A 24,301-nucleotide genomic window follows, 5' to 3' on the forward strand; every position below is an offset into this window, starting at 1 on the left:
GCCCCCCACTATTCCCCCCCCCCCCCCCCCTTCAAATTCCAAAAGAACGTGCTGTTACTATGTAGTACACGTAAACCCCTTGCAAATTATATTTACCCCCCACCACATGCAAAATACTGCACTGCATCCCAACTGCTGTACCCCCTCTCAGGGAACACAGCACACATCATCCCCTTCCCAATAACCAAGAGATCACCTTGTGTTACTCCAGACACAGCACACTACATTCACAGGTGCTATATCTTACTTCACCTGAAAGTCAAGCCGAGAAACCAACTTATACTTTGTATGGCCACCTTATAAAGCACTTTTATTAGGCTGAGAGGGGAGTGAGGCAGTGAGGGGGCAGAGTGATTATCATGGTGGCTTTTCAGTGCTAATTGTCGTTGTTTGTGTACCTTTACTTTGGTTGCCGTGTCTTCCTTCTCACAACCAAGTAATATGTCAGTTTGCCATTGTGTTTTCTATGGCTGTTCTTAGGTTGTGCAAGCAGTGACTACATGCTTGTGTGTAGCATTGCAGAATATATAGGTACTATATAAATTAAAATGCAGTAATCTCAATGCAATGGCTCCCTTACTAGTGTATTAACAGACCATTTCATGCATGTATCTGACTATTAATGCCTCTTGTCATCCCTTGCGTAATCAGCCTGGAAGAGGGAAGATGCATCACTAGCAGCTAATCAGGCTCTGCTACATGCACATGTGGAGAAAGGGCATATGCTGACAGGAGGAGAGAGCAGAGTGAGCAGGTTCATAGTTTATCAGTGTGGTGCTGCTCTCCTTTGCCCTATCAGCATGTAGCGACAGGTAAATGACACCACTGTATTCTTTACCTTTTGCATTTAAAGTGGTGTCATCCTCTGGGCCTATAATATAAACCTCATGAGCTAAAGCAGTGGTTTCAGGGGTGTGGACATTTTTTAAAATACTTGTCTAAGGACTAAAGCAGGGGCCCAATCTACTTGCTCCTCATGACAAGCTACTTATTCTGATACAAAAAATCATTTTAACCAAAACCCTATTTAACTATGTGAAGAAGCGCTTCTCATTGGTCAGCGTGGTCACCCGAGTGCTCACAATTTGCAAGCGAAATTCAAAATCCATAGGGCAGGGCTGTGCTGGATGGCAGTATGTGGTCAGGGCCGGCCTTTGGGGTGTTCGAGCTGTGCAGCCGCACAGGGCGCCATGGCAACAAGGGCGACACAGCTCGTCCTCTGGGCGGCACAGCCTGCCGCTTCTCCTCACCGCTCGGCCATCCGCCATGACAGCGCTCCCTCCCTCCTCCCCCCCCCCCGCTTCAGCGCTGTCTTTCTCCTGGGATCCCTGTTGCTTCTGCCCATACAGGCAGCGGGGATCCCAGGAGAAAATGTCCGCTGAAGCCTCCGGCAGGGGGCGCAGGAGGGAGCGATGCCTACTGTCAGGATGGCCGAGCGTTGAGGAGGAGAGAAGCCGCAGCTGTCAGGACGGCCGAGCGGTGAGGAGAGCGGAGCCGCTCTCATCCTGTCAGTTTCAGGATAACAGCGGCTGTGTGCGTGGTCGAGCAGAGGATCAGTAAATATCTGCGATATTTACCGATCCTCTGTGCAGAACAAACACTGGAGTGGATCAGCTGATCACTCCAATGTTTGTAAATGACTGGGGACACATAGTACTACCGGTATGTGTCCCCAGTTATGAATGAGCAGGAAGTGCTTTACATCACTTCCTGTTCATTTATGAATTTCTGAATGTGTAGTAGCACTCACTATAGAGGCTTTTCCCCATTCTTAAACTGGTGATAGTAAAATATTTACTATCAGCAGTTTCAGAATGAATGGGAAGCCTCTGTACTGAGTGCTTTCGATTCATTTAGAACAGATGCTGCAGAAAAAGAGATTGTGTCCTCAATTTCTTTTTCTATTTTAAAAGGGAAAATGCCATGGGTCTGTTTAGACTCCTAATATTTCCCTGAAGCCCCCCAACAGTAAAAAATAAAAAAATAGTAAAATAAATAATAAATGTAAAAAATTATTTAAAGGAGAACTATGAGATGAGTGATTTCCAAGGGGTGGGGGGGCGCATTCAGGCGGCACATACAAGCGATCAGACGGCTATAGAGCCGCCGATCAGTTGTATGTGTAACAGCCGGTAATAGCTGTACAGATTCCCATCGGGATTCTGCTCGCACGCGCAAGCAGAAAAAAAAAAAGACGTACATTTACGTGACCCCCTCGGTAAGGGTCTGCCCAACGAGCAGACGGCAAGGGATTAAATGGTGCAGATATGGGAGAAATGGGTGTGGCCACTGAGGAGTGTGGTCACTGAGGGGCACTGTAAAGCTTTCTCGCAAAGGCGCCTAATGGCCTAAGGCCGGTCCTGTATGGGGTACAGATAGTACACCTATACTGGTGGAGGGGAAGGACCATGCACCGAAAGGTAAGTATAGTGCTGGGGGAGGGAATGTGGGGAGAGGGGGCCAGGTTTGAGTGGGTAATTCCATTTTCCCAATTTACTTGGGAAAGTGAACTTACCCTTTAATACATTGTGCGTTTTAGAGAGTGCTGCTTATTCACATGCGGATGGCGGCGGGGCTGGGGTTGGTTTTCATTTTTTTTTCTTTTTATTGTTTTTTACTGAACTGAAAATGCTGCGCTAGGGGGAGGCTGGGGAGCCTCTCGCCTAGCTCAGTGGAAGGCATGTGGCGACCCACTGAAAACGGGGTTGCGACCCACCAGTTGAGAACCACGGAACTAAAGAGTGTCTACCATTATCCATTTATACAAACAATGAGTATCAATGTTGTCCCTTTTTTAAAGGTGAAACTTTAATCATGTGACATAAACCATGTTCCCACAGTTCCCTGAGATAGTCTTTTTCTTTGCAGGTGTTGAAAGAGAAGAAACAAGCCACAGAAAAGCTAGCCTCTCTTTCTATCCAGAGTGAGAGACGGGTTCAAGAACTGGAGAAAAATATTTTGCAGATGAAACAGCAGCAAGGGCAGCTACAGAAGAAGCTTAAAGAGGAGACCGAACAGAAACGGAGACTGGAGAGCGAGATGCAGAAAAGGAGACACCGAGTGAAGGTGAGTGAGCCACTTTGTGCAGATTAAAGAAATATATTTTTCTTACAGTAATCATTCAGTGGTGAACATATTTTCAGACATAAACAGACATAAAAACCACAGCCTAATCTGCTAAACATAATAATTCAGAAACATGCAATGCAAAAGACTTTTTGTTGGAATTACTCATTAAAAAATGCAAAGTTGCCCTTTTGTTTTGTTTTTTTCAAAGGCTTTAGTTGCCTTATTGTGATAAGAAATGCAAAATGGGCCTGGAGCAACTCAGCAGGTGGCAGGTACTAAGAAGACCAATTAACAAAAGATTTCCTGCTTTGCCTTTAGGAGCTTGAGTTAAAGCATGAACAGCAACAAAAGATGCTGAGGATCAAAACTGAGGAAATAGCAGCTTTTCAAAAGAAGAGGAGAAGTGGGAGCAATGGATCAGTTATCAGTCTGGAGCAGCAGCAGGTAAGCTTCATGGATTTCACAGCATCGTCTACTATAGAACCTTTTGATGCAAATGGTTGTATGATTGTTCTTTCATCACCAGCCAAACGGGTTTGCTGCTGTTATCGGTTTAGCAGTGTTTTGTACTTTTTGTGTAGATATAAAGTAAAATAAGCAATTTGACTTTCATAAAATTAGTTGGCAAATCCCCCTGCTTAGCATAACAGTCACCTCCAGTGTGGATAATCTATCTGCATGCGTCTTTTATTTGGTAGAAAATTGAAGAGCAGAAGAAATGGCTGGACAGCGAGATTGATAAAGTCCTGGAACAGCGCCGTGCCTTGGGGGAGTTAGAAGAGGAACTCAAGAGAAGGGAAGGTATATTGACTAAGAAAGAAGCACTTCTACAGGAGAAGAATGATTTAGAGATCAAGAGGCTTCAATCTAGCCAGGTGAGCGTGGGTTTAAATACCTTTAGTAAATGAGATTTGCCAGTAGAGACTTTGAAATACATTAAGGCTGATCACTTGCCGCTATACTATATGCCTTAGCTGTTTAAAAAAAAAAAAAAACTCTTAATGTGTTAAGTAAAGGCAGGGATTAAGGATTGTGGAAATGAGGGTTTATCTTGTACTTCTAGTCCCACTATCTGGAGATCTCAAGATTTAAGCTCTTCCAAATTAAGATTGCTACTTCAAGTTGAGCCTTCCCATGGAAATTGGGAATCTTCAAATTATTTATAATGCTTACTTTAGGTTATAGTTGTAGGCTGCGGATGTATTTGGTGGGCTACTTTGTTGGAGATGGTGCTCCTTGGGGATGAGCTTTGGGTTCGGGTTGACCATGAGTTCAACTCGACCCCAAGATGTTCATAGTTCGACAAATGGATAAACAATTTGGCCAGATTGTCGCCAAACCTTCTTCTGTGTCATAGCAACCAGTGACGCTGTGTGTCTTGTACAGTGTAATTGCTGGCTAGGGCACTAGAGGCTGGTTTGCACGTTGTCATTGTTTGCTAGGTAACAGGCGCACCTCATAACCTATGGCAGTGTTGGCTACCAGTAAAGCTGTGCGGGCTGCACAGTTTTGTTGGTTGCTAGGACACAGGCGTGCCTCATAGCCTATGGCACTGTGAGGGCTGCCAGTGTTGGCTACCAGTAAAGCTGTGCGGCCTGCACAGTGTTGTTGGTTGCTAGGACACAGGCGGCCCTCATAACCTATGGCACTGTGAGGGCTGGCAGTGTTGGCTACCAGTAAAGCTGTGCAGCCTGCACAGTGTTGTTGGTTGCTAGGACACAGGCGGCCCTCATAACCTATGGCACTGTGAGGGCTGGCAGTGTTGGCTACCAGTAAAGCTGTGCAGCCTGCACAGTGTTGTTGGTTGCTAGGATACAGGCGTGCCTCATAGCCTATTACACTGTGAGGGCTGCCAGTGTTGGCTACCAGTAAAGCTGTGCGGCCTGCACATCGTTGTTGTTTGCTAGGACACAGGCGTGCCTCATAGCCTATTACCCTGTGAGGGCTACCAGTGTTAGCTACCAGTAAAGCTGTGCAGCCTGTACAGTGTTGTTGGTTGCTAGGACAAAGGCGTGCCTCATAACCTATGGCACTGTGAGGGCTACCAGTGTTGGCTACCAGTAAAGCTGTGCAGCCTGCACAGTGTTGTTGGTTGCTAGGATACAGGCGTGCCTCATAGCCTATTACACTGTGAGGGCTGCCAGTGTTGGCTACCAGTAAAGCTGTGCGGCCTGCACATCATTGTTGTTTGCTAGGACACAGGCGTGCCTCAGCCTATTACACTGTGAGGGCTGACAGTGTTGGCTACCAGTAAAGCTGTGCGGCCTGCACATCATTGTTGTTTGCTAGGACACAGGCGTGCCTCAGCCTATTACACTGTGAGGGCTGACAGTGTTGGCTACCAGTAAAGCTGTGCGGCCTGCACAGTGTTGTTGGTTGCTGGGACACAGGCGGCCCTGGGTTCGATTCACTTGTGTTTGCTGAACCCTGACTTCTAACTGGGTCCTAGATGGAACGCATTGACTTCCTGTGCATCAAAAGCAGTGTTGTACTAATCTATGTATGAGGGGTAACCTTTGTAGTAAAGATGGCTGGAAAGGTTGTGTAAATAATAAATTACCTACCAAGGTTTGGGAAAGTTCTGGTAGGAAGTGCCTCAGTGGGACTGAAATTGCTCGTTCAGGAACCACCACAAGTGACTTTCTTAAAACACAGATGAAGAGCCTATAAAACCTTTTTTAAATGACTTTTATGACTTTGCAAAGGCATCCATATAGAAAGCCACTTATGCTCCACTTATTAGTCCTTTCTTACACTTACAGCTGCAGGTTTCCTTTTTGTGAACAGTTTATAACACTCTCTCCCATGTGCCGGCTTATTCAAGCTGGGAACACACGAATGTCCTTCTGAATCGGCCGGAATTTCATCCGTGGGTGGGCCTGTCTGTTCAACAAAAGTTAGAGCTAATGATCGACTTTTGTCGGAGGGACATGCTGGAAAAAGGCTGAACAATGCTAGCAGACAATCAGCTTACATACACAGCAGGACATTAATTTATCTAAGCTGTTAGCGTGGATGGACGAATTTGTCAGATATGCTGAACGATAAAACTTTGTGTGTACCCAGCATGTGATTGTACAGTGAAGGAACTGCACCACTTTGATGTTCATCACTGAGCTCTTGGCTAAGCAATATTGTCTGGAAAGGTTGCCCTCACTCTCTTGTTTAGCTGTGCAGGAAATTGCAGGAGGCTGAGGTCATAGGAAAGTGGTAGATATTCTAGTTTTATGTGGAATATATTTAGTGTTTCCTCTTTTATAAATATGCAACTGACTTATTTTGAATTATTAGCCTGGCGTTCACTTTGACTTTAGAAAGTTCTTCTGTGTCAGCTTTTTTATATTTATATTATAAATGTATGTATTTATATCTAATCTTTAGGCTCTAAGTAATGATATTGTCAGGGTGTCCAGCCGCATTGAGGATCTGGAGAAGGAGCTGAATGAGAAGAATGGACAGCTCCGCCAGGGCAGTGGCTGTGACCAACAACGCATACGAGATGAAATCAATAACCTGCGACAAGAGAAGGATCTGCTGCTAAAACAGAGGGTGGAAATAGATGAGAAACTGCGGCAGGGAAACCTCCTTTCTGCTGAGGTAAATAGTTTTTGTCCATTGAGGGACATATTCCAAGATTTTTCCCCATGACTCTGTGATGCGTGACCTGTATACATAGAAAGGCAGATGAATATCTTTATCTGCTTTATACTGATAGTAATGAGGAGATCATAAAACTGCTCTCTGCAACTCCATTCCTGCACTACAGGAACTGTCGCACTATACTACAGAACCACACTGCCAGTACTGTTAACCTTTGCGTGCACTTGGACAGCTTGCATTTCAGATGGGTCCACTAGGTGGTATTCCAGGGCTAGAAACTGATGTTTTCACTCCCTGCCATTTCCTTGGCTTCTCAACTCCAACTTCCTGTGCCACCACACAGATTAGTAAACCTCCATCGAGCTCTCGGTCCTTTGGCAGAATATTTTAAAGTCGCTGTGTCATAGGTGTGGGACGCTGGATGTGGACCTCCTGGCCTTCAGGTTTAACAATAAGCTGGACAGGTTTGTGTCCTGGTACAGGGATCCTTTTAGTGGAAGCAGTGGATGCCCTGGTTGCTCTGTGGGATCAGTACACCCTGATCTATGCATTTCCTCCCTTGAAACCTCTTTCTCGCCTGCTTCTCAGGGCCAGGCTGGAGGGCGTCCAGATCGTTAGGATCTTTTGTCTCAAGGACCGATTTGCCATCCTGCTTCATGGTTGCTGACTTTAACGGCATGTATGTTGAAGCTCGGGTTTTGAGAGACGGGCATCTCAAAATCTGTTATTCCTACAGAGCAAAAAGCAAGGAAGGTCACTTCCCGCAAGATCTTTTATTGGACGTGGAAGGCATACTTTACTTGGTGTGAGTCTCTGGGCTTCCAACACGCAGTTACTCAGGACGAATTCGACTATATCTACGAGTGCTCCTTGGGATTTTCTGCATCAAGCAACTGTTACCCACACTTGCGAGGCTGACACCTGGTCACATGTTTTCTAAGTTTTACCAGGTGGATGTTGCAGCCTCATCTGATGCCAAATATGAGTGTAAAGCCCTCCGGCTGTCTTCTACAGCACGACGGCGGTCTCCGGCTGTCTTCTGCAGCACGACGGCGGTCTCCGGCTGTCTTCTGCAGCACGACGGCGGTCTCCGGCTGTCTTCTGCAGCACGACGGCGGTCTCCGGCTGTCTTCTGCAGCACGACGGCGGTCTCCGGCTGTCTTTTGCAGCATGTCGGCAGTGACATCTCCATCCACATCACACACCCACTTACTTGAATCATGGGGTCCTTCTGGACACAGGCTGCTGCTGTTATGTCAAAAAAGTTTCCCAGCACACTCACCAGTATGCAAAAAAAAAAACCTGTCTAACCGCTAAGGTTAAAAACAGAGGTTTTAGATGCACGTCTTCTGCAGAATATGTGAAAGCCGCACTGCCTCGTCAAGGCACCTCTAAGTAGTGCGGTCCTAACTCTAAACTATGAGAGTCTCCATCTTGGAGCACATGTAGCAAAAGATAAAATTGGGTGCAGGTTAGCCAGGAGGCAGCCCAACCCCCTTAGAGGTACAGGGACACACAAGGGACCCCGCACATAAAACGGGAGCTGAGACCCCAAGTGTGTCACTGCACCAAATCAGTCAAGCAAAACAAATGGCAAACACACTCCAACTCATACTAGCTTTAAAGCAAGGTGCGCATGGAAGGGCACCTTGCTTTAAAGCTGGTTATGAGTTGATGAGTGTGTTTGCCATTTGTTTTGCTATTCACAGTTCTGTCTGTCACTGCAACAGAGGTACTTGTAGTTATCAATGGAATACAAGTGTGGTGACATCACGTATTCCATTGACACCTCCTCCCGTCCCTGTTACTAAATGTCCATACCTTGGTACAGACAGGGAGTGCGGACAGGAAGGTCTGCAGAAGCCAAAGCGTTGCACCCGTGATTCCGCAATTGCAGTTGCAAAATAAAATAATAAATGCACTTCTTTTATGAATGTGTGTGCATTTATTATTTTTTTTAAAGGTGGAGTTTAGCTTACAGTTACTTAGGCCTAATCCGTTTTCTCCAGCTGCATAGAGACCTGTCACTGACCAACTTTTGCAAAGTTTTTTTTAATTATTGTTTGAATGATGAATAAATCCGAGTCGAACATTCATTGCAGCCATGTTTAATAAATATTGTTAACAATAATAAAAAGAATAATTTTCAGTTTTCTAATTTCCCCTTAGGAAGAGAGGATCCTGTTCCGGTTGGATGAGGCAATAGAAGCTCTTGATGCGGCAATTGAATACAAGAATGAATCTATAACACGCAGGCAGCGTGTTCTTCGAGCCTCAGCTAGTTTGCTCTCCCAGTGTGAAATGAACCTCATGTCAAAGCTGAGTTATCTGTCCTCCTCGGAAACCCGGGCCCTCCTCTGTAAATATTTTGACAAAGTAAATCTTCCAGTGAATTGGCTACAGCCAGACTGCTCTGTGATGTGTTACGTTGAAGAATGCAGAGAATGGAGTGTGTATATGTCTAGTCCGGGCCTCAGAGAGCACTGAATACACTTTACTAAGACTAGTTGTACTTGCACGGATTTCTCTTGTTCAATTTGCGGGCTGATCAAGTGAAATTGAATAGATTCCCCTAGGACTGAAACAACTAATCGTTAAAGAGAATCATTGTGAATAATCCTCTATCGATTAGTTGGTCTTGTGCCCCTGCTTCTCTCCTCCATGCTGGGAGCTAGCGTTCCATTGATTGTGTCCTCTTCCAGCTCCGCTGCTCCCAGCGGGGATCAAAGGGGACACAGACCCCCAGAGCCCAGCGGCGAGGAGAGTTTGTAATGCTCTGGACTACAAATCCCAGAGATGTCAAGCTTATCCCAAGGATGAGCCCAGCTGTAAAGCTTGGCAAAACTTTAATTTCTATTTGTCTGTTCTTGCAGTAAATCCACCAAACCATACCCCCGGCCGCCTCATCCGCTCTGCTACCACCCTTCTACAGCTCTCTCCTACCCCCTGGGAGCCCGCTGCATGCTGCAGTCTGTGTCCCCTCCAATGCCTGTAGCTCTCATCCACCTGTTATGGCAGAGGCAGCCGGGATCGGAGGGGACACGACCTTTCATGCGGCCGCGTGGCTCCACGCGATCGGACTTGCCTCCCGCCTGAATTTCTCCCTGACCCTTTTTTTGCTGTGCTGATCAGCGCGGTTTCCATACTGCTTTCAATGGAACTGCGCTGTTAAGCGTGATTTTGGGCGCTTTTAATTGTGTTTCAGCGCTGAAAGGCAATAAAAACGCCCAAAACCACCCTTTTAAAAACCTCACGGAAACCACGCTGAACTGCAACAGCCCTAGTGTGAATATGGGACCTTAGTATCGTCTGAACAAGGCCTTTAATCTAAGACAGACATGACGTACAAGTTTCACCCGTATACTGCTAGCCGTGAATTCAGCCAGACTTAACTGTTTTACAGGTAGTTACACTGCGTGAGGAGGAGCACAAACTGCAGATCTCCTTCTCCGAGTTGGAAATTAAGCTGGAGGAGCAGCAGCGGACGATCTACTGCTTGCAGGTGTCACTAGAACGGCAGTGCCTGGAAATGGATCGTCAGCTTACCTTGCAGCAGAAGGAACATGAACGTAACATACAACTATTGCTAAGGCAATGCCAAGGTCTGTGAACATCTTATTTATATACCTTGTACTCTGGGTGTAAATATTTTTAACCCTTGCAGTGGGGCTACCCCTGCACTGCAAGGCTTAAGTGCTCATTTTTGACTGGCCTCTCAAGCCTGTCTCCTCCTCCGCTCCCGCGATGGCATGTCCCTCGCTATACACTTTATAGGACGTGATGACTCGCAGGACCTTAGACCGCTGGAGCGGAGGGGGAGTGAAGCTTCAGGAACCAGTCTAACAACCAGTCAGCTACAAAGTTCAGATAAGTATAACTTTGTTATTTTCACCCCGAGACGAAAACAAGCACTTAACCCTTGCAGTGTGGGGGTAGCCCCACTGCAAGGGTTAAGAATATGTATGCCTGGAGTTCTTGTTTAATAAGCAGCATGGCGTATGTTATCTGAATATGAGCTGTGTACTTAAGTATACAATATTGTGCTGCTATTTCTGCTTCTTATGAGAACACACCAATGCATTGTGTCTAATTGTCAGAAGTGTGGTGTACTCCAAACGGTGTAACGGCCAACTTATGTGAGTGCTGCAGTGAATAATGGCGGATGGCACCACCATTTATGATCTGTAATAGTGAAATGTCACCAGCACATCACAAGCTCAAACAAGAGCAGTTTATTAGCAATGTTTCGGAGCCTAAACAAGCCCCTTCATTGGGCAGTCAGTGACAGTTGTCAGAGCATTGCACTCTGACATCAATTGCACTAACTAATGCTTTCTACTAGCAGAGGCAAGCAAACAGGGGTAGAAGAACACCCCAGAAACCAGTGCACTGGATCTTTGCATTGATGCAACATACAAGAAGCAAGTATAACTTTACAACAGACTAGGGCATATGCAATGGCCTTGAGTTCTTACTAAGCTCTTATTGATTATGATCTCACCAGACTTGCAGTGTAATAACTCTTTACAAGTACTTCACAATCTTTGGGTCTCATTTTTGTGACCACTATCTTTCTGGAAATGGAATGGACTTTTGCACTTAATGTGTTGACTTGTTTGCCTTTCAGACCAAATGGGTGAGGGATTGGCTGGAAGCAAGAGACAGTATGAAGGCAGGATCCAAATGCTTGAGAGAGAACTTGGCTGGTACATGTGGGCTCACCAGGAGCTTAGTCAGAGACTGAACAAAATGGCTGTCCCCCTGAATGCTCCAGGAAATCAAGTGAAAGGTAAGCGTTTTCAAAGTCCTTGCAATCCCCGCCGACCTCCACGCAGTCTCTCTTTTTTGTTCTTTCCTGTGTCTGTCCCTTTCTTCTTCATTTCCTTCCTCTTACTGGAGGTTTTCATGATAGTTACGGTCCGCACCATGGGTCCTATGTGCGACATTTAGCCATTGTTTTTTGCTGTGCCCTCTTTAGTCTTTAAACTGTTGTGGGCTTCAGTACCAGTGTCAACTATTCTAGTGTAGCGCACCCCCTAAGAAGTAGCATACAGTAGTGTGATGCAATGTGTTTCCTCTGTGATGACCCTCAATAATAAGTACACAGCACACCTTGAGATGAAAAATTCCTCAGTCGTAGGGTTGGTTGCTATAGCTTACCGCAGCTCAGTAATCTTCATGTCTAGGGGTATTTACATACACATTGGCAATTAGCACTTACCACCCTCCATGGTGACCGATAAAAGCGAGGTCCAGACTGTAGACATGATGCTGAGGAAGCTTATTGAGGAACTTCAGGGAGAGAGGTTGAGGGTTAGGATCATCCAGGCCGGTGTGGACTCCTTTAAGTGGTAGTGTGCAGGAGCTGTCTCCATTCACAGCATGAAAAACACCTGGTACAGTAGTACTGGAGATAGAAGTCACCATTCATCTTCATCCTTGTCATCCGGAGTAACCACCGGGCCTCCAGACTCGGGCATCAGTGTAAGCATATAAGACCGTCCATAGCAGCCTCCCCCCAGGCAGGGCCCGAGGGAGGAAGCGAGAGCTCACATGGTCCACCCCAAGTTTTTATCTCCTCCCAAAGCATGCACCACCTACCATTAACCCCACAGTGATTGGCTGGGGAGACATACCTACTCATAGCAATCTCTCATTGGTTGCTCTGCTCTGTGGTACATCCAGCAGCAGACAAAGGCAAACGATGACAGACGGATTAGGGGAAACCAAATGAACATAGACTACAAATCGGCATCAGACTGCATACAGTCTGACAATAACTAACTACATTTGATAGCACTCCTGCCTACAAGGTGCTACACTAGCTCTGTATTAGCTGCTACTTAGATTAGATTTATGCTTCATCAGCTTCTCTGGAGGTCCCCAGGTGACATTAAGGGTCTTGGAGACCCCTCACGTCTCCATAAAGAGGACCTGTTATGTAAATTGGCTATCGCATAGGGGGCTAAAAAGCTCCCTATGTGATAGCAATAAAGTTAAGTGTAAAATAAAAAAAATTGTGTTTAAAAAAAAAAAAAAAAAACATTTCAATTCCGCTGCCCCCGCGCCTACATGCGAAAACGACTATTGTGCTGCACATATTACATATCACCGAACGTCTGAGTGTGAGCAATAATTTTAGAGCCATTAATCACTGATAACAGTAAACTGATGAGCAGTAAAAGCGTTTAAAGTGTCGCCTATGGTCAATTATCGGTGTGGTCGTTTTTTGCGGGCGCGTGTAATTTTAAGGCTAAGACATGTTTGGTGTCTTTTTACCTGAGGTGACCCCGTCTTTTATATTTTACCAAAAATATGGGTAAGAATATATGTGTTTTTTTTAACATAACGTTAGGGAAAACATTTTTTTTTTTCTTCGAAATTGAAAGTACTTTTTTCATTTTATAGTAAAAAATACCCCCCCGAGGGGTGATTATATACTTCCAAAAGAAAGCTCTATGTGTCCCCAAAAATTTTTAACATAAATTGCAAGGCTATAGTCCGGTCATGCTGACTGGTGACATTTTTGACTGGTGAGACACCATAAAACTTTTCAAGCCCTGCTCATGATCTTCTCAATAAAAACGTTTGCACAACAAAGTCTTTGCAAACAGCCTTGATTGTCTGGAGTATGCTAATCCGTGTCATTTCTCCTTTTGAAGCTCCTCAAGGAGATGGCAGAGTCATACTGAACACCGACAGATATGTCTCCTTAGTTGCGTGTGCCGAAGAAAATAATGTCAACTTGAACAGTCAACCACCAACTCTAGAGCGCAAACTGAGACCCGGAGAAGACTTGATGCATGTGCCATTACCGCCCACATGGAGGCGCTCCTCCCTACCTTCTGAAGAGCAGGCCGGACTGGAAGAGCTTAGACATCGGGACACTGTAATTGAACCACTGAACAGCAGGCTGGTACAACCAAATGATGGTGTTTCTCAAAGACCTCTTATGTACCTGCCCAAATCCCGGCGAGATGTTCGCAGATGTAATATAAGTGTCATGCCATTGATGTCTAATGTGGAAATGATTGATGTACGAAGAAACCCACTGTGAGAACAGTTCAAACCCCTTTTCTGATGTTCCTGAAATATGAGCACATTGGGGGACATTTATCAGTTCTGTGGCATGGCAAGTTAATGTTAAACAGAAACAATGAGACAGATTGTGCAACAGATTTACTACAGTGTTGCAGCTTGAGTGCTAAATTCTTCCATCAGCTGCTCTAAGGTAGCAATACAACAGAATAAAACCTGACCCCGACCGTTTCTTAATTATGCATCTGTTTAAAGAGGAAATCTATTGCATCTTCAGTAACAAATCTGTATTCAAACTTTGCGCACTGTCGCACTGCCCAGGAATGCAGGCCTGTAAACCTGTTGCTGAAGTAGAGGCAGCCTGATTTGCAACTCATTTTCTTGCTAATTTGCTTGATGAATGTCCCTCATTATGTTAACCTGTGTGAATACACATTGTGACTAATGCAATGCATGTGTTTAAAGTGGCCCTGTCACATTCAAATTAGAAAGCTGCTAGCAGCAATACATTGTAGGCACCTAAGGCTGCACATTGTCAGTATAAAACTGAGCATTTCTGGGTGGGTGGGGGTTCACAAGCAGCTCACAGTGGTAACAATAATACTGCCAAACAATGTTCAACGTTGCGCAGTGCTTGTTTTTCTGCAAGTTACATGACTTAAGTTTTACTTGCTCATTTTTGTGTGCTGAGCTGCAATCACTGTGTAGCCCCTGTCTGAACTCAGAGGAGCACACACCTGTTACAAAATGTATGGCTGGAAAAGTGTGGCGTTTTAAGTGTTACCTTTTCTTATTTAACTGAAATTAGTTTTCATGGCAACCAATCAGAATTGCAGTCAATCTGATTGGTTAGGTGAAAGACAAATACAGTCCGCACACCAGCAAACACTGCAGCAGTAAATATTTGATTGAGGCTCATCCATGTTACAAAAGTCGCGCCCCTTACTAACGCATTTCACCCAATACCTGGCTTTGTCATAGAGATGGGGGTGGATCATGAGGAGGGCAATATATTTGTTGCTATGCACAGGTGACAGCTGCAGACTTTCAATTAGTTTAAGGGAGCATACACGGCAGAAATCCATGCAATGTAATACACAGCAAGTCTACTGCATAATGACTAATACAGAAAGATTATTATTATTATACAGGATTTTTCACCTTGTTTGTATCGCAACTACAGTATAATACAAAATACACTATAGCCATCTTATATATACACATATACGCAAGAAAATGCCCTCCCAATGAGCATATATATATATATATATGTATACACACATCCCTCCCCATGTCATAAAAACTACCTTTAATGAACTAACAAAACAAATATGGCAAATATTCACATGACTCAAACATGAAAATTGCTGACCCAATATAAACACCGAACCTTAAAACCCCCACAACCTAAGGGGGAATATGACATAGTATCACTACAGTCAGCACTTTATTGTTCCATTATCGATACAAAATTGTAATACCTAATCATTGATGGATTTTATAATGCCTAATTCATGAAGAGATTACTGTGGGCAGCGATATGCACATTGGATACATGTTATGCATGACCTGTATCCTGTAATGAATGTTCATTAATACAAGGGGATCGAAATCAAATACTTAAAGGAGAACTATGAGTTGAGTGAAAATCTCTCATCCTCATAGTTCGAGCCAACCTGTGACAGTGAAGCAATGAAACAAATAGATCGGGAAGAGAGCGAACGCATACCGTCGCTCGCTCACTTCCTGATCGTCTCCCTGCAGTGGGCGGGGACTGTCAGTCACAGCTCCCTGCAGGGATTTCCCCCCTCCCCGCTCCGATCCTCCAGTGCTGACTGGAGGATCCGACGGGGGCGGGCACAGCTGGCTCTGCCTTTGGATAGGCAGAGCCAGCAAATGACTACCTGTCAGCAATGTTCCACTTTAAGTTGTGGCAACTGATCAGTGGTATATCGAGGGTACTGTAGGGCTCATTATTCCTGTGATCATGAATTATGTGTAATAAATGCCTTCACACTATTTTTGCAGTTATACTCCGAAGTGCATAGCAAATACCAGCTTTGTTACCTCCGCCTTGATTGTCCTTCCCTCAAAGACTTGTGCCTTTTGGCAGCTGCAGGGTATCTGCATGCTGATTTTTCCATGTACACAATATCACTATGCACTTCTCGCATCTGTTGTTGCCTGGCTGTCATGGCAGCCCTCTGGCTTCAATACTATCTGTGTAACAGACCAAGGACCTACATGCAAATTACAACTGACTTCACATGCTGCATGCTAATTCCATGTCAGTGGCTCGGCACTGAAATCAGAGACAACCAGGCATTTAGCATTTTCAGAAGCTGTGCAGCTATGGCATCCTGCTTATTTCTCTCAGTATGGGAAGATTTATTTCAATGAAACCCTTCATGAGAAACAATGAGGGCTGCTATTGCTGACCTTGTTCTAAAAATGCTAGATGCCTGACGTACTCTGGGTGACTCAGAAAGGACTGAAGCCAGAGGGTCAGAGTATGCAGATCAGGAATGTTAGAGAAAATCCACAAGACCTTATCTGCACGCTATTTCCTGATCAGTAAGACCTCATCCACATGGGCGAGTGAGGCCGTAGAGTGTAAATTGAGAGCTAACCAGCTGTGGTACATCCGCCCATAGTAGGCGTAAGTACACAAGTACTACTAGTACACAAGTACTAGTAGTACTTGTGTACACTCTTACATGTTCACTGGCGTATGCAAGCCTGGACGCAGCTAGTCTGCATCCAGGGGCAGGCGGCTTTACGTAGGTAGCTGTGTAAACCCGCCTACATCCTCCAACCCCCCATTCGCAACTATGGGTGGCTGTATGCCGCAGCTGGTTATTCCGAGCGCAGAAATACACCTGCAATTTACACTCCATGGCCGCATGCCCCTTGTACAGATGAGGCCTTACTCTTGTGGAAATAGCAGACTTTCTCTAACTTCTTTAAGTCAGGCGAGTATATTCTCTTTACAGGCAGTCCCCGAGTTACAAACATCCGAGTTACGTACGACTCGTGCTTACAAACAGAGGTCATAGGCTGTTCCACTAGTGCTACCTTTAACTAAAAACACGTGCATTACAAATAAGGGATAGAAGCACATTATTGCATTGTACAGCGTTTTCTGGTTTCACCTATGCAGTCGTTTTAGTTTACATGTACATATGTATTTTTTTATGTTTGTAAATGACTTTTTTTACATTTTCTGTATTTTTGTAATGTTGTATTACAATAAACTTCTATTTAAGTGCTATACGTGTGTGTGTGTGTGTGTGTGTGTCAGTTACGCAAAAGAAGACACCAGTTTATGATAGCAGGAGATATGAACCGTCTTAAAGGAAGTATTTATTTTTTTAGAAAGCTGTTTGTCTGATACATGGCGGGGACTATAACTAGCCATGTTTTTCTGTATGTACTCAGCTGCAAAATATGTCCATAATAAAAATAACATTTCAATACCTCTTATTTACTTATGTTGGATTCAGATGCCTCTCACCGGCCTTCTTGTTAATGCCAATACAACCCGATTCTTCTTTAAACTAAATGCCATAGTGACCACCCTGCACGCATCTTGCAGAGAACAGAATGGGATGTTGAAGAGTCCTCAGCTGGTTGCCCACAATCTACTTCTGCTCCAATCTGTTACATATGAGGGTGCCGAATGGCCATTCCCTGTGGAGGTCTTGTATGATTGAAGAGCTGCATGCACACATCTGTCAGCCTGGAAATGAATATCATTTTCAAATCCATGTTGGTGCGTTCCTGTAACTCTACAGCAATTGCTCCCATTGTTTCCTGGCTGACATAATTGAGTGTCCCTTTCTCTGCTGGAAAATTGTCAGCAATGGAGCCCATTTAATTCTAGAATACCAAATGTGAAGGCTGGTGTCTATACATCAAGCTACCAATCCAAGCATTGGTTGGCTTTTAACAGATGCGGCTCCACCAGTTTGTCTAAATCCGAATGATGTTAAATCCCAGAAACAAGTTTTTTGCTTGCACAATGATAATTCCATGTAACATTATTTTACAGTGTATGTTAGGCAGTTTATTTATTGGTTATATATATATATTACGGATTTACTTGCAATGCCTTCTGCTGGTGAAATCTGGCACAGCAGGAAGTTATAGGTGGGGATCCCTCCATGTTAGTATAGAGCAGCCTTTTCCAACCAGGGTGCCTTCTGGCTTTGCCAGGGGTGCCTTTAAATTTTTGCTGAAGGGATTGGCTTATGAAGTGAAAGGGGAGATCTGATGTGATGGGGTTTCTGATGTGAAAGAGGTCCCTTCTTAAAATCCATACCAAGCCCCTGTCTAGAATAAGGGTTTGGAATTGATTTTAGAGGGGAACCACATAGACTGGGGTGGTTTTTAGATTTGGCATACTTTTTAAAGGTGTCATGGCTGAAAAAGGTTGAGAAACACTGGTACGGAAGGATGCTCCAAACACTTTAGGGCAGAGGTAAGCAACCAAAGCTGGATTGCTGAGGTTCCCTACCCCTGGCTAAGGGACTGATTTATAACATGTTTGGCCAGCGAATTTCCTATGCTCTTTGGCTCCATCTAGTGGCAGTAATGTGCTTAGAATATCGTTCTCTCAGCTATACGCTGGGCAAACACATCATACAGCAGCCCCTTCGGGTCTTTGTTTTATTTTCCCTCAAATCCTCTTTGTATTGCCTTGATACAATATAGAGCTATCTATAGACCTTAATGATTTGGTCATTGGATCATGCAAGATCTGGCCACCATTCTTAATATTTGTATACTTGCGTTTATAAAGATGGGGGTTGTACTTTCTGCTAATCTCTGGCACAGATCTCTCTTAGTGGAAAGCAATAGTGATCGGACATAAAAATTCCATCATGGCTGACTTTTAACCTCCCCCACCCCTTCCTTACTAATGAAGTATATAGCGGTCAGAGAAGGAGCCTTAAGGGCTTGTTCACACCAAGCCCGGAGCAGATGCAGAGCAGTTACAGAACGCATTAAAAATGCATCCAATGTCTTCCAGTGGTATTTTGGGCTCTACTTCACACCACAGTGTTCAGTTCCAGAGCATGTGGAAAAACTGCAGCATGCCCTATTTTTTCTGCTTTGGAACGCACCAAAATGCATGCAAACGCATCAAAAAGGCATGCAAACGCCCTGGAATGCACTGAAAGCGCATTTTAGGCTAAATAAAAAACAAACAAAAACAAAACGGCTCACAAAGCATCAAAAACGCGGCAAAACACACTGCACGAAACTCATGTAGACCTGGTCCGCATTTGGTGTGAACAAGCCCTTGTGCCTGCAGTCCGGTCCGGTGCGATCAAAATAGTGCTTGCAGCATTTTAAACGGACCGGACCGCAGGCACAATGTGCCTTGCAATCCCGTGCGGGCGATCGCATTGCGGCCGGAGGGCGTGGCTACGGTGCCATTCACTTCAATGGCCCGCCACGCCCCCTCCTGCCCCACAAAAAAGTGAGGCGGCCGGAATGCGATGCAGTGCGTTCCGACCAGAATCAGACCGGAACGCACTGCATATGGTGTGAACTAACCCTTAGTGTTTTATTGTGGTTTGGAAGACTTCCTGTCTGAGTGACATTAACTGGGACATAGCAAAACAAAAAAAGAAAATGCTTTCCCTGGAGCTTCCCTCGGGAAATCTTTATGGCCAAATTGTTTGTTATTATACCTATGTAAATGAGACCGTTGCAAGAAAACAAATTAGTATTTTCAGAGGAAGTCAACTACGCTGATGAAAAGTATTCATTTTGTACTTACCGTCTGCCATAAATAGATGCCGGACTGCAAACTATCCGGCTGACCGGATAGTGCCTGAGCAATGAGGGTAGCTGATTGGCTGCAGTGACTGTTCGGCTGGCACTTTTCAGCCAGGCCCCTTCACCAAATGTTGAGTAATTGATTTTTGTGAAGCAGGCACAGCCCCTGTCTAAGGCCCCATTCACACTGAGCGATTTTCTTGCGCGATTTTTGCAGCGATATCTCTCATATTTCCACGCAATATCGCTCTATGTAGCTTCTCCAATCCATTTATATGGAGCTGTTCACATCTCGTCGCTCAATATCGCTCAATATCGCTTGTAGCTCGTCGCTGGTAGCTTGTCGCTCCTACATGACCCTTTTTTAGAACGATTTCGAGCGATGTTGCTCCTGATTGCATACAGCCCAATAGGAAAAAGTCGCTCAATATCGCTCGTCGCGCAATATCGCTCAATATCGCGCGATTTTCATGTCGCTCAGTGTGAATGGGGCCTAATACTTGTAAATTCTAACAGTGTATCACCAGCTTAACTCCATAAGCACCCTTTCGCTGCCAGGGCCATTTTTTTGCACACATTATAATCCACAATTTAGGCCTGACAATTACTTCAAACCCCCAAACATTATATATTTTCTGAATGTCAACACCCTGTACAATAAAATGATGGTAGTTGCACATTTTCATGTTGCACGATATTGGCGCAACTCTTTAGCAAATCCCAAAAATTAAGTGAAAAAATGCACAAAAGTTCATTTTAGTGACCTAAAACACAAGAAAATACCCATGTTTGTGATAAATTATTAAAAAATGAGGTTACGACAAGTAAATAGATACCCAACATGCCCAGGTTCAAAATTGCCTGCGTCCGTGAAATGGCAACAAAACTCAGTACCCCAAAAAGTCCATAGACAACATTTTAGAAAGCCCCTACAGGTCATCAGTTTAGTGATATGTGTAAATATTTGCCCTAGAATTATTGCTCTCACTCTGGTGTGTGCGGCGATACCCAACATGTGTAGCGTGATCGAAGTTTTCTTACATAGGCGCACCTGACACACTTTACCGGCACATAGAAGCGATCTGGCAGCAGCTGAGCCACCAGAATTGCCGGCACATCTGCCAAAGAAAATAATAAACTTGGAAGTGGTTCTTTAGACTACTTTTTACCAATTTTCTAATACCATCAGGCAAACTGAATAACAATTGAATGAATTGTGGAATGCCAATTTACTGACACAGCAGATCTTTGCTTGTCTTTGTTCATCACTGACCAGTTATTTTAATGTGTGTATTAATAAGCACAATGTACCGGTAAGTATATACTAGTATATAGTAAAGGTTCAAGATTGTATGCATAGTGTAACCTCAGAATAAAAAAGTCGAGCCAGCCAGGAGTCGAACCTAGAATCTTCTGATCCGTAGTCAGACGCGTTATCCATTGCGCCACTGGCCCGTTAATGAAAAGAAATTTAACTCTTCCTCACCCAGAGGAGGGAGCTGTCATCCAGGATGGCCAAGCAGTAAGGAGAGAGAGAGCCTCTGGCTGTCAGATCCTGGCCGAGCGGCTCTCTCTCTGCTCACCACTTGGCCATCCTGAAGTGAGAGCTCTCCCTCCTCCACTCAGCCACGCGCAGAGCCGCTGTTATCCTGAAACTGACAGGATGACAGCGGCACCGCTCTCTTCCTGAAAGCTGCGGCTTCTCTTCTTCCTACCGCTCGGCCATCCTGACAGCAGGCAGCGCTCCCTCCTGCGCACCCCCCAGGCTTCGGCCGACAGTTTCCCTCCCTGGGGGTTTCGAGGACAGCGCTGAATGGGGGCGGAGGAGGGAGCGCTCTCATGTCGGATGGCCGAGCGGTGAGGAGTTGAGAAGCGGCAGGCTGTAGCCGCCTCAAGGACGAGCTGTGTTGGCCGCCGGGCGACCTTGTTGCCATGGCGCCCTGTGGGGCCGCACAGCTCGAACACACCAAAGGCCGGCCTTGTGTACAAACAGCGCACAGCTCACATAGGTGTGGGTCTCTAATGAGACATATAGTGAACTATACACACAGCACACCATTCAGATGGGTGTGGGTATCCAATGAGACGGATAGTGAACTATACACAGAGCACACAACTCACATAGGTGTGGGTGGCCAATGAGACGAATACTGAACTATACACACAGCTCACAGTACAGATGGGTGTGGGGCCAGTGGCGCAATGGATAACGCGTCTGACTACGGATCAGAAGATTCTAGGTTCGACTCCTGGCTGGCTCGACTTTTTTATTCTGAGGTTACACTATGCATACAATCTTGAACCTTTACTATATACTAGTATATACTTACCGGTACATTGTGCTTATTAATACACACATTAAAATAACTGGTCATACATTTTTCATGGATTTTAATTTGTCTATATATTGATATAAATTGCGCAGCACATTCAATTCCTCTACAATGTAATTTTCATGTACTAATTAATTTATTCCTATGTAAATAGAGTAAATATCTTGTTCATATGAAAATTAAATGACATATCCCCTGCTAAAACCTTACTGTCATCGGGCATATCAGCATAATGCTTGGCATATCCTTATTTTTGTATTTACTAAAAAGCTTGCCAGTAAAACACCATAGTCCTCTATGCTGCAGGGTTGACAATGCACATGTAAAATAGCGTAGTTATAATTGAAGTAATACCAGTAATGGACTACACCTTGTATTCTGTTTTCTATAAGTCACTTTTGCAGACACAGCACTTGGATTAGAGAGAATTAGGAGAAAATTCCACAGTTTGTAGAATTTAAAAAAGAAAAAATTACTGACGAGCCAGCCAGGAGTCGAACCTAGAATCTTCTGATCCGTAGTCAGACGCGTTATCCATTGCGCCACTGGCCCGCGTTGCGTGGTGTGCAGTTTTACTGTATCTGTAGGAAACTGTATGCCATGTCTCTCTGTATCCGGACACTTCATTACTGTCCGTTCGTTTATATTACACTTGCATATTATTATTGTATATATTAGATTTAATAGTATAGGCGTAGGGATATTTGGCACATGACACAGGTAGGACGGATTATGCTTATAGAAGGGAAACTTGTAACAGGGAAGAGCCCCCCCCTAGACATGGCGGAAGTGACGTCCGGCGCGGGAGATTCGCCTCCCGGAGTTCAGGGTTCCAGGTGCGGCTGTGTGCTGGGCTGTCATTGCAGAAGATGGAGCAGAAACTCCTCTCCCTGGCTGCTGACAAGAAACCCGAGGCCCTGCACAAGTATCTGCAGACTGTCAGAGACACAGAGGTAAGCTGAGCTCTAGAACATCCATAGACCCCCATAGAGAGTACAGCTCCGCCATAATGCTGCACAGGGACACTGTGCTTATTGCAATCCCTTAACGCTGAATAAGGAAAATGTGATTTTATTTCACATTAGGCTTCGGGCTGAATGAAGGAAATGGAACAAATTCCTCAATCCATAATTAGGAGGTTGATGGAGGAATCCCCCGCTGTTTGCAGTGTGCTCTGACAGCAACTGGTGGTCACGCTTACAATACCCGAATGGAGCTAGCAGCTGATCGGCTGCTAGCTTTGTTCAGGCAAGAATTTTCACACTGGCTCCTCCAAACATCTGATGAAGGGATGCCAGTGGAAGGGTGACGACAGCGGCGCCCACAGTGCGATTCTCGGCCGCTTTATCAGGAACTGGCCGAAATATGTTCCGTGTATACCCGGCTTTAGATTGGGCTTCCGATCAGATCCACCTGCAAAACTGACCTGATTGGAATGTCTGTCTGAAAGGGCTGTAAGGCGTTTCCTTGCGTGTTCTTTTCTACGCTGAAACGCATGCAAATCAAAATCATATGTATTCCTAGGGGGAGCTGTTAACGCAAAAGCGCCGCATCGCGCGTAACAATAAGCCCGTTGTTTAACCACTTGCTGACCGCGGTGTTACACCCCCTTCCTGTCCCGGCCATTTTCAGTATTCAGCGCTGCGGTACTTTGACTGACGTTTATTCCGTCATGCAACGCTGCACTGAAATGAATTTTATACCATTTTTTGGGGACAGATAGAGCTTTCCTTTGGTGGTATTTATTCACCACTGTGGGGGGGGTCCTCGGCGGTAATTTTTTTACTATATAACAAAAAAAGTACCCTAAATTTTGTAAAAAAAAATGAACTTCCCCTTTCGTCCTCCAGAACAGCTTGTGAGAGGCTCCACCCCTTTTAACAGGAAACACGTCTCCCTCAGTTGTTTAAAAGGCCCGCCTCTCTCCTAGCTCCTCGGTTTTTCGTGTTTCCTCCGTCAGGGGGGAGCATGTCACCGGAACGTCGAGGGGGACCTCTTTTTGGGGGATGCCGCTCGGGTTTTTTGTAGCACGCTTACCTTAATGGGCCACTGGTGCGCTCCACTTGCCGCAGTTGATTCCGCACCAGGTCCTCCATCCTTTTCAGTGCCCGGGAAGTATCAAATTATAAAACATTTATTATTACCCAATTTTTTGGTAAAATATAAAAGACGGGGTCACGTCGGGCAAAAAGACACCAAACATGTCAAGCTTTATAATTGCGCGCACTCGCGAAACCTCAAAAAAAAAAAACTACGGTACCCAAAATTGGCCCTAGGCGACGCTTTAAAAGCTTTTACCGCTCATCAGTTTAGTGTTATCAGTGATTGATGATGTCGGAGGAAGTCAGCAAGGTGGAAGATGCTGCACTCCCTCCCATCTTACCTCCTGACACCCTCCCGAGCCGGTCCCGGGCCGCTAGCGGAGCCCAGGATTGAAGGTGAGGGTGTGGGGCGGGGGGAGACCACAGTACTGC

The 24,301-nt window shown here is 45.1% G+C and overlaps 2 protein-coding genes and 3 non-coding genes across 5 annotated transcripts in view; 3 read left to right on the plus strand and 2 right to left on the minus strand.

Annotated features, from left to right (window-relative positions):
- Positions 1-13,726, plus strand: part of KIF7 (kinesin family member 7) — a 33,649-nt gene extending 19,923 nt beyond the window's left edge. The window contains exons 11-18 of the mRNA XM_018571537.1: positions 2,869-3,066; positions 3,388-3,513; positions 3,768-3,944; positions 6,451-6,666; positions 8,839-9,045; positions 10,073-10,271; positions 11,297-11,458; positions 13,341-13,726. Of these exons, the coding sequence (XP_018427039.1) occupies positions 2,869-3,066; positions 3,388-3,513; positions 3,768-3,944; positions 6,451-6,666; positions 8,839-9,045; positions 10,073-10,271; positions 11,297-11,458; positions 13,341-13,726 (1,671 nt within the window). The remainder of the gene's footprint in view (positions 1-2,868; positions 3,067-3,387; positions 3,514-3,767; positions 3,945-6,450; positions 6,667-8,838; positions 9,046-10,072; positions 10,272-11,296; positions 11,459-13,340) is intronic.
- A 7,150-nt stretch (positions 13,727-20,876) lies between these two features.
- Positions 20,877-20,949, minus strand: TRNAR-ACG. Its single transcript has one exon. It is a non-coding gene; the product is annotated as a tRNA-Arg (tRNA).
- A 733-nt stretch (positions 20,950-21,682) lies between these two features.
- TRNAR-ACG lies at positions 21,683-21,755 on the plus strand. Its single transcript has one exon. It is a non-coding gene; the product is annotated as a tRNA-Arg (tRNA).
- Positions 21,756-22,306: 551 nt separating this feature from the next.
- On the minus strand, positions 22,307-22,379 carry TRNAR-ACG. The gene has a single exon. It is a non-coding gene; the product is annotated as a tRNA-Arg (tRNA).
- A 309-nt stretch (positions 22,380-22,688) lies between these two features.
- The window catches only part of FANCI (Fanconi anemia complementation group I), a 42,208-nt gene continuing 40,595 nt past the window's right edge, over positions 22,689-24,301 (plus strand). The window contains exon 1 of the mRNA XM_018571885.1: positions 22,689-22,780. Within this exon, the coding sequence (XP_018427387.1) occupies positions 22,697-22,780 (84 nt within the window). The 5' untranslated portion in view covers positions 22,689-22,696. The remainder of the gene's footprint in view (positions 22,781-24,301) is intronic.

Source organism: Nanorana parkeri, unplaced genomic scaffold, assembly GCF_000935625.1.
Source record: "Nanorana parkeri isolate BGI_ZX_2015 unplaced genomic scaffold, ASM93562v1 scaffold42, whole genome shotgun sequence".
In the NCBI taxonomy this organism is placed as follows: domain Eukaryota; kingdom Metazoa; phylum Chordata; class Amphibia; order Anura; family Dicroglossidae; genus Nanorana; species Nanorana parkeri.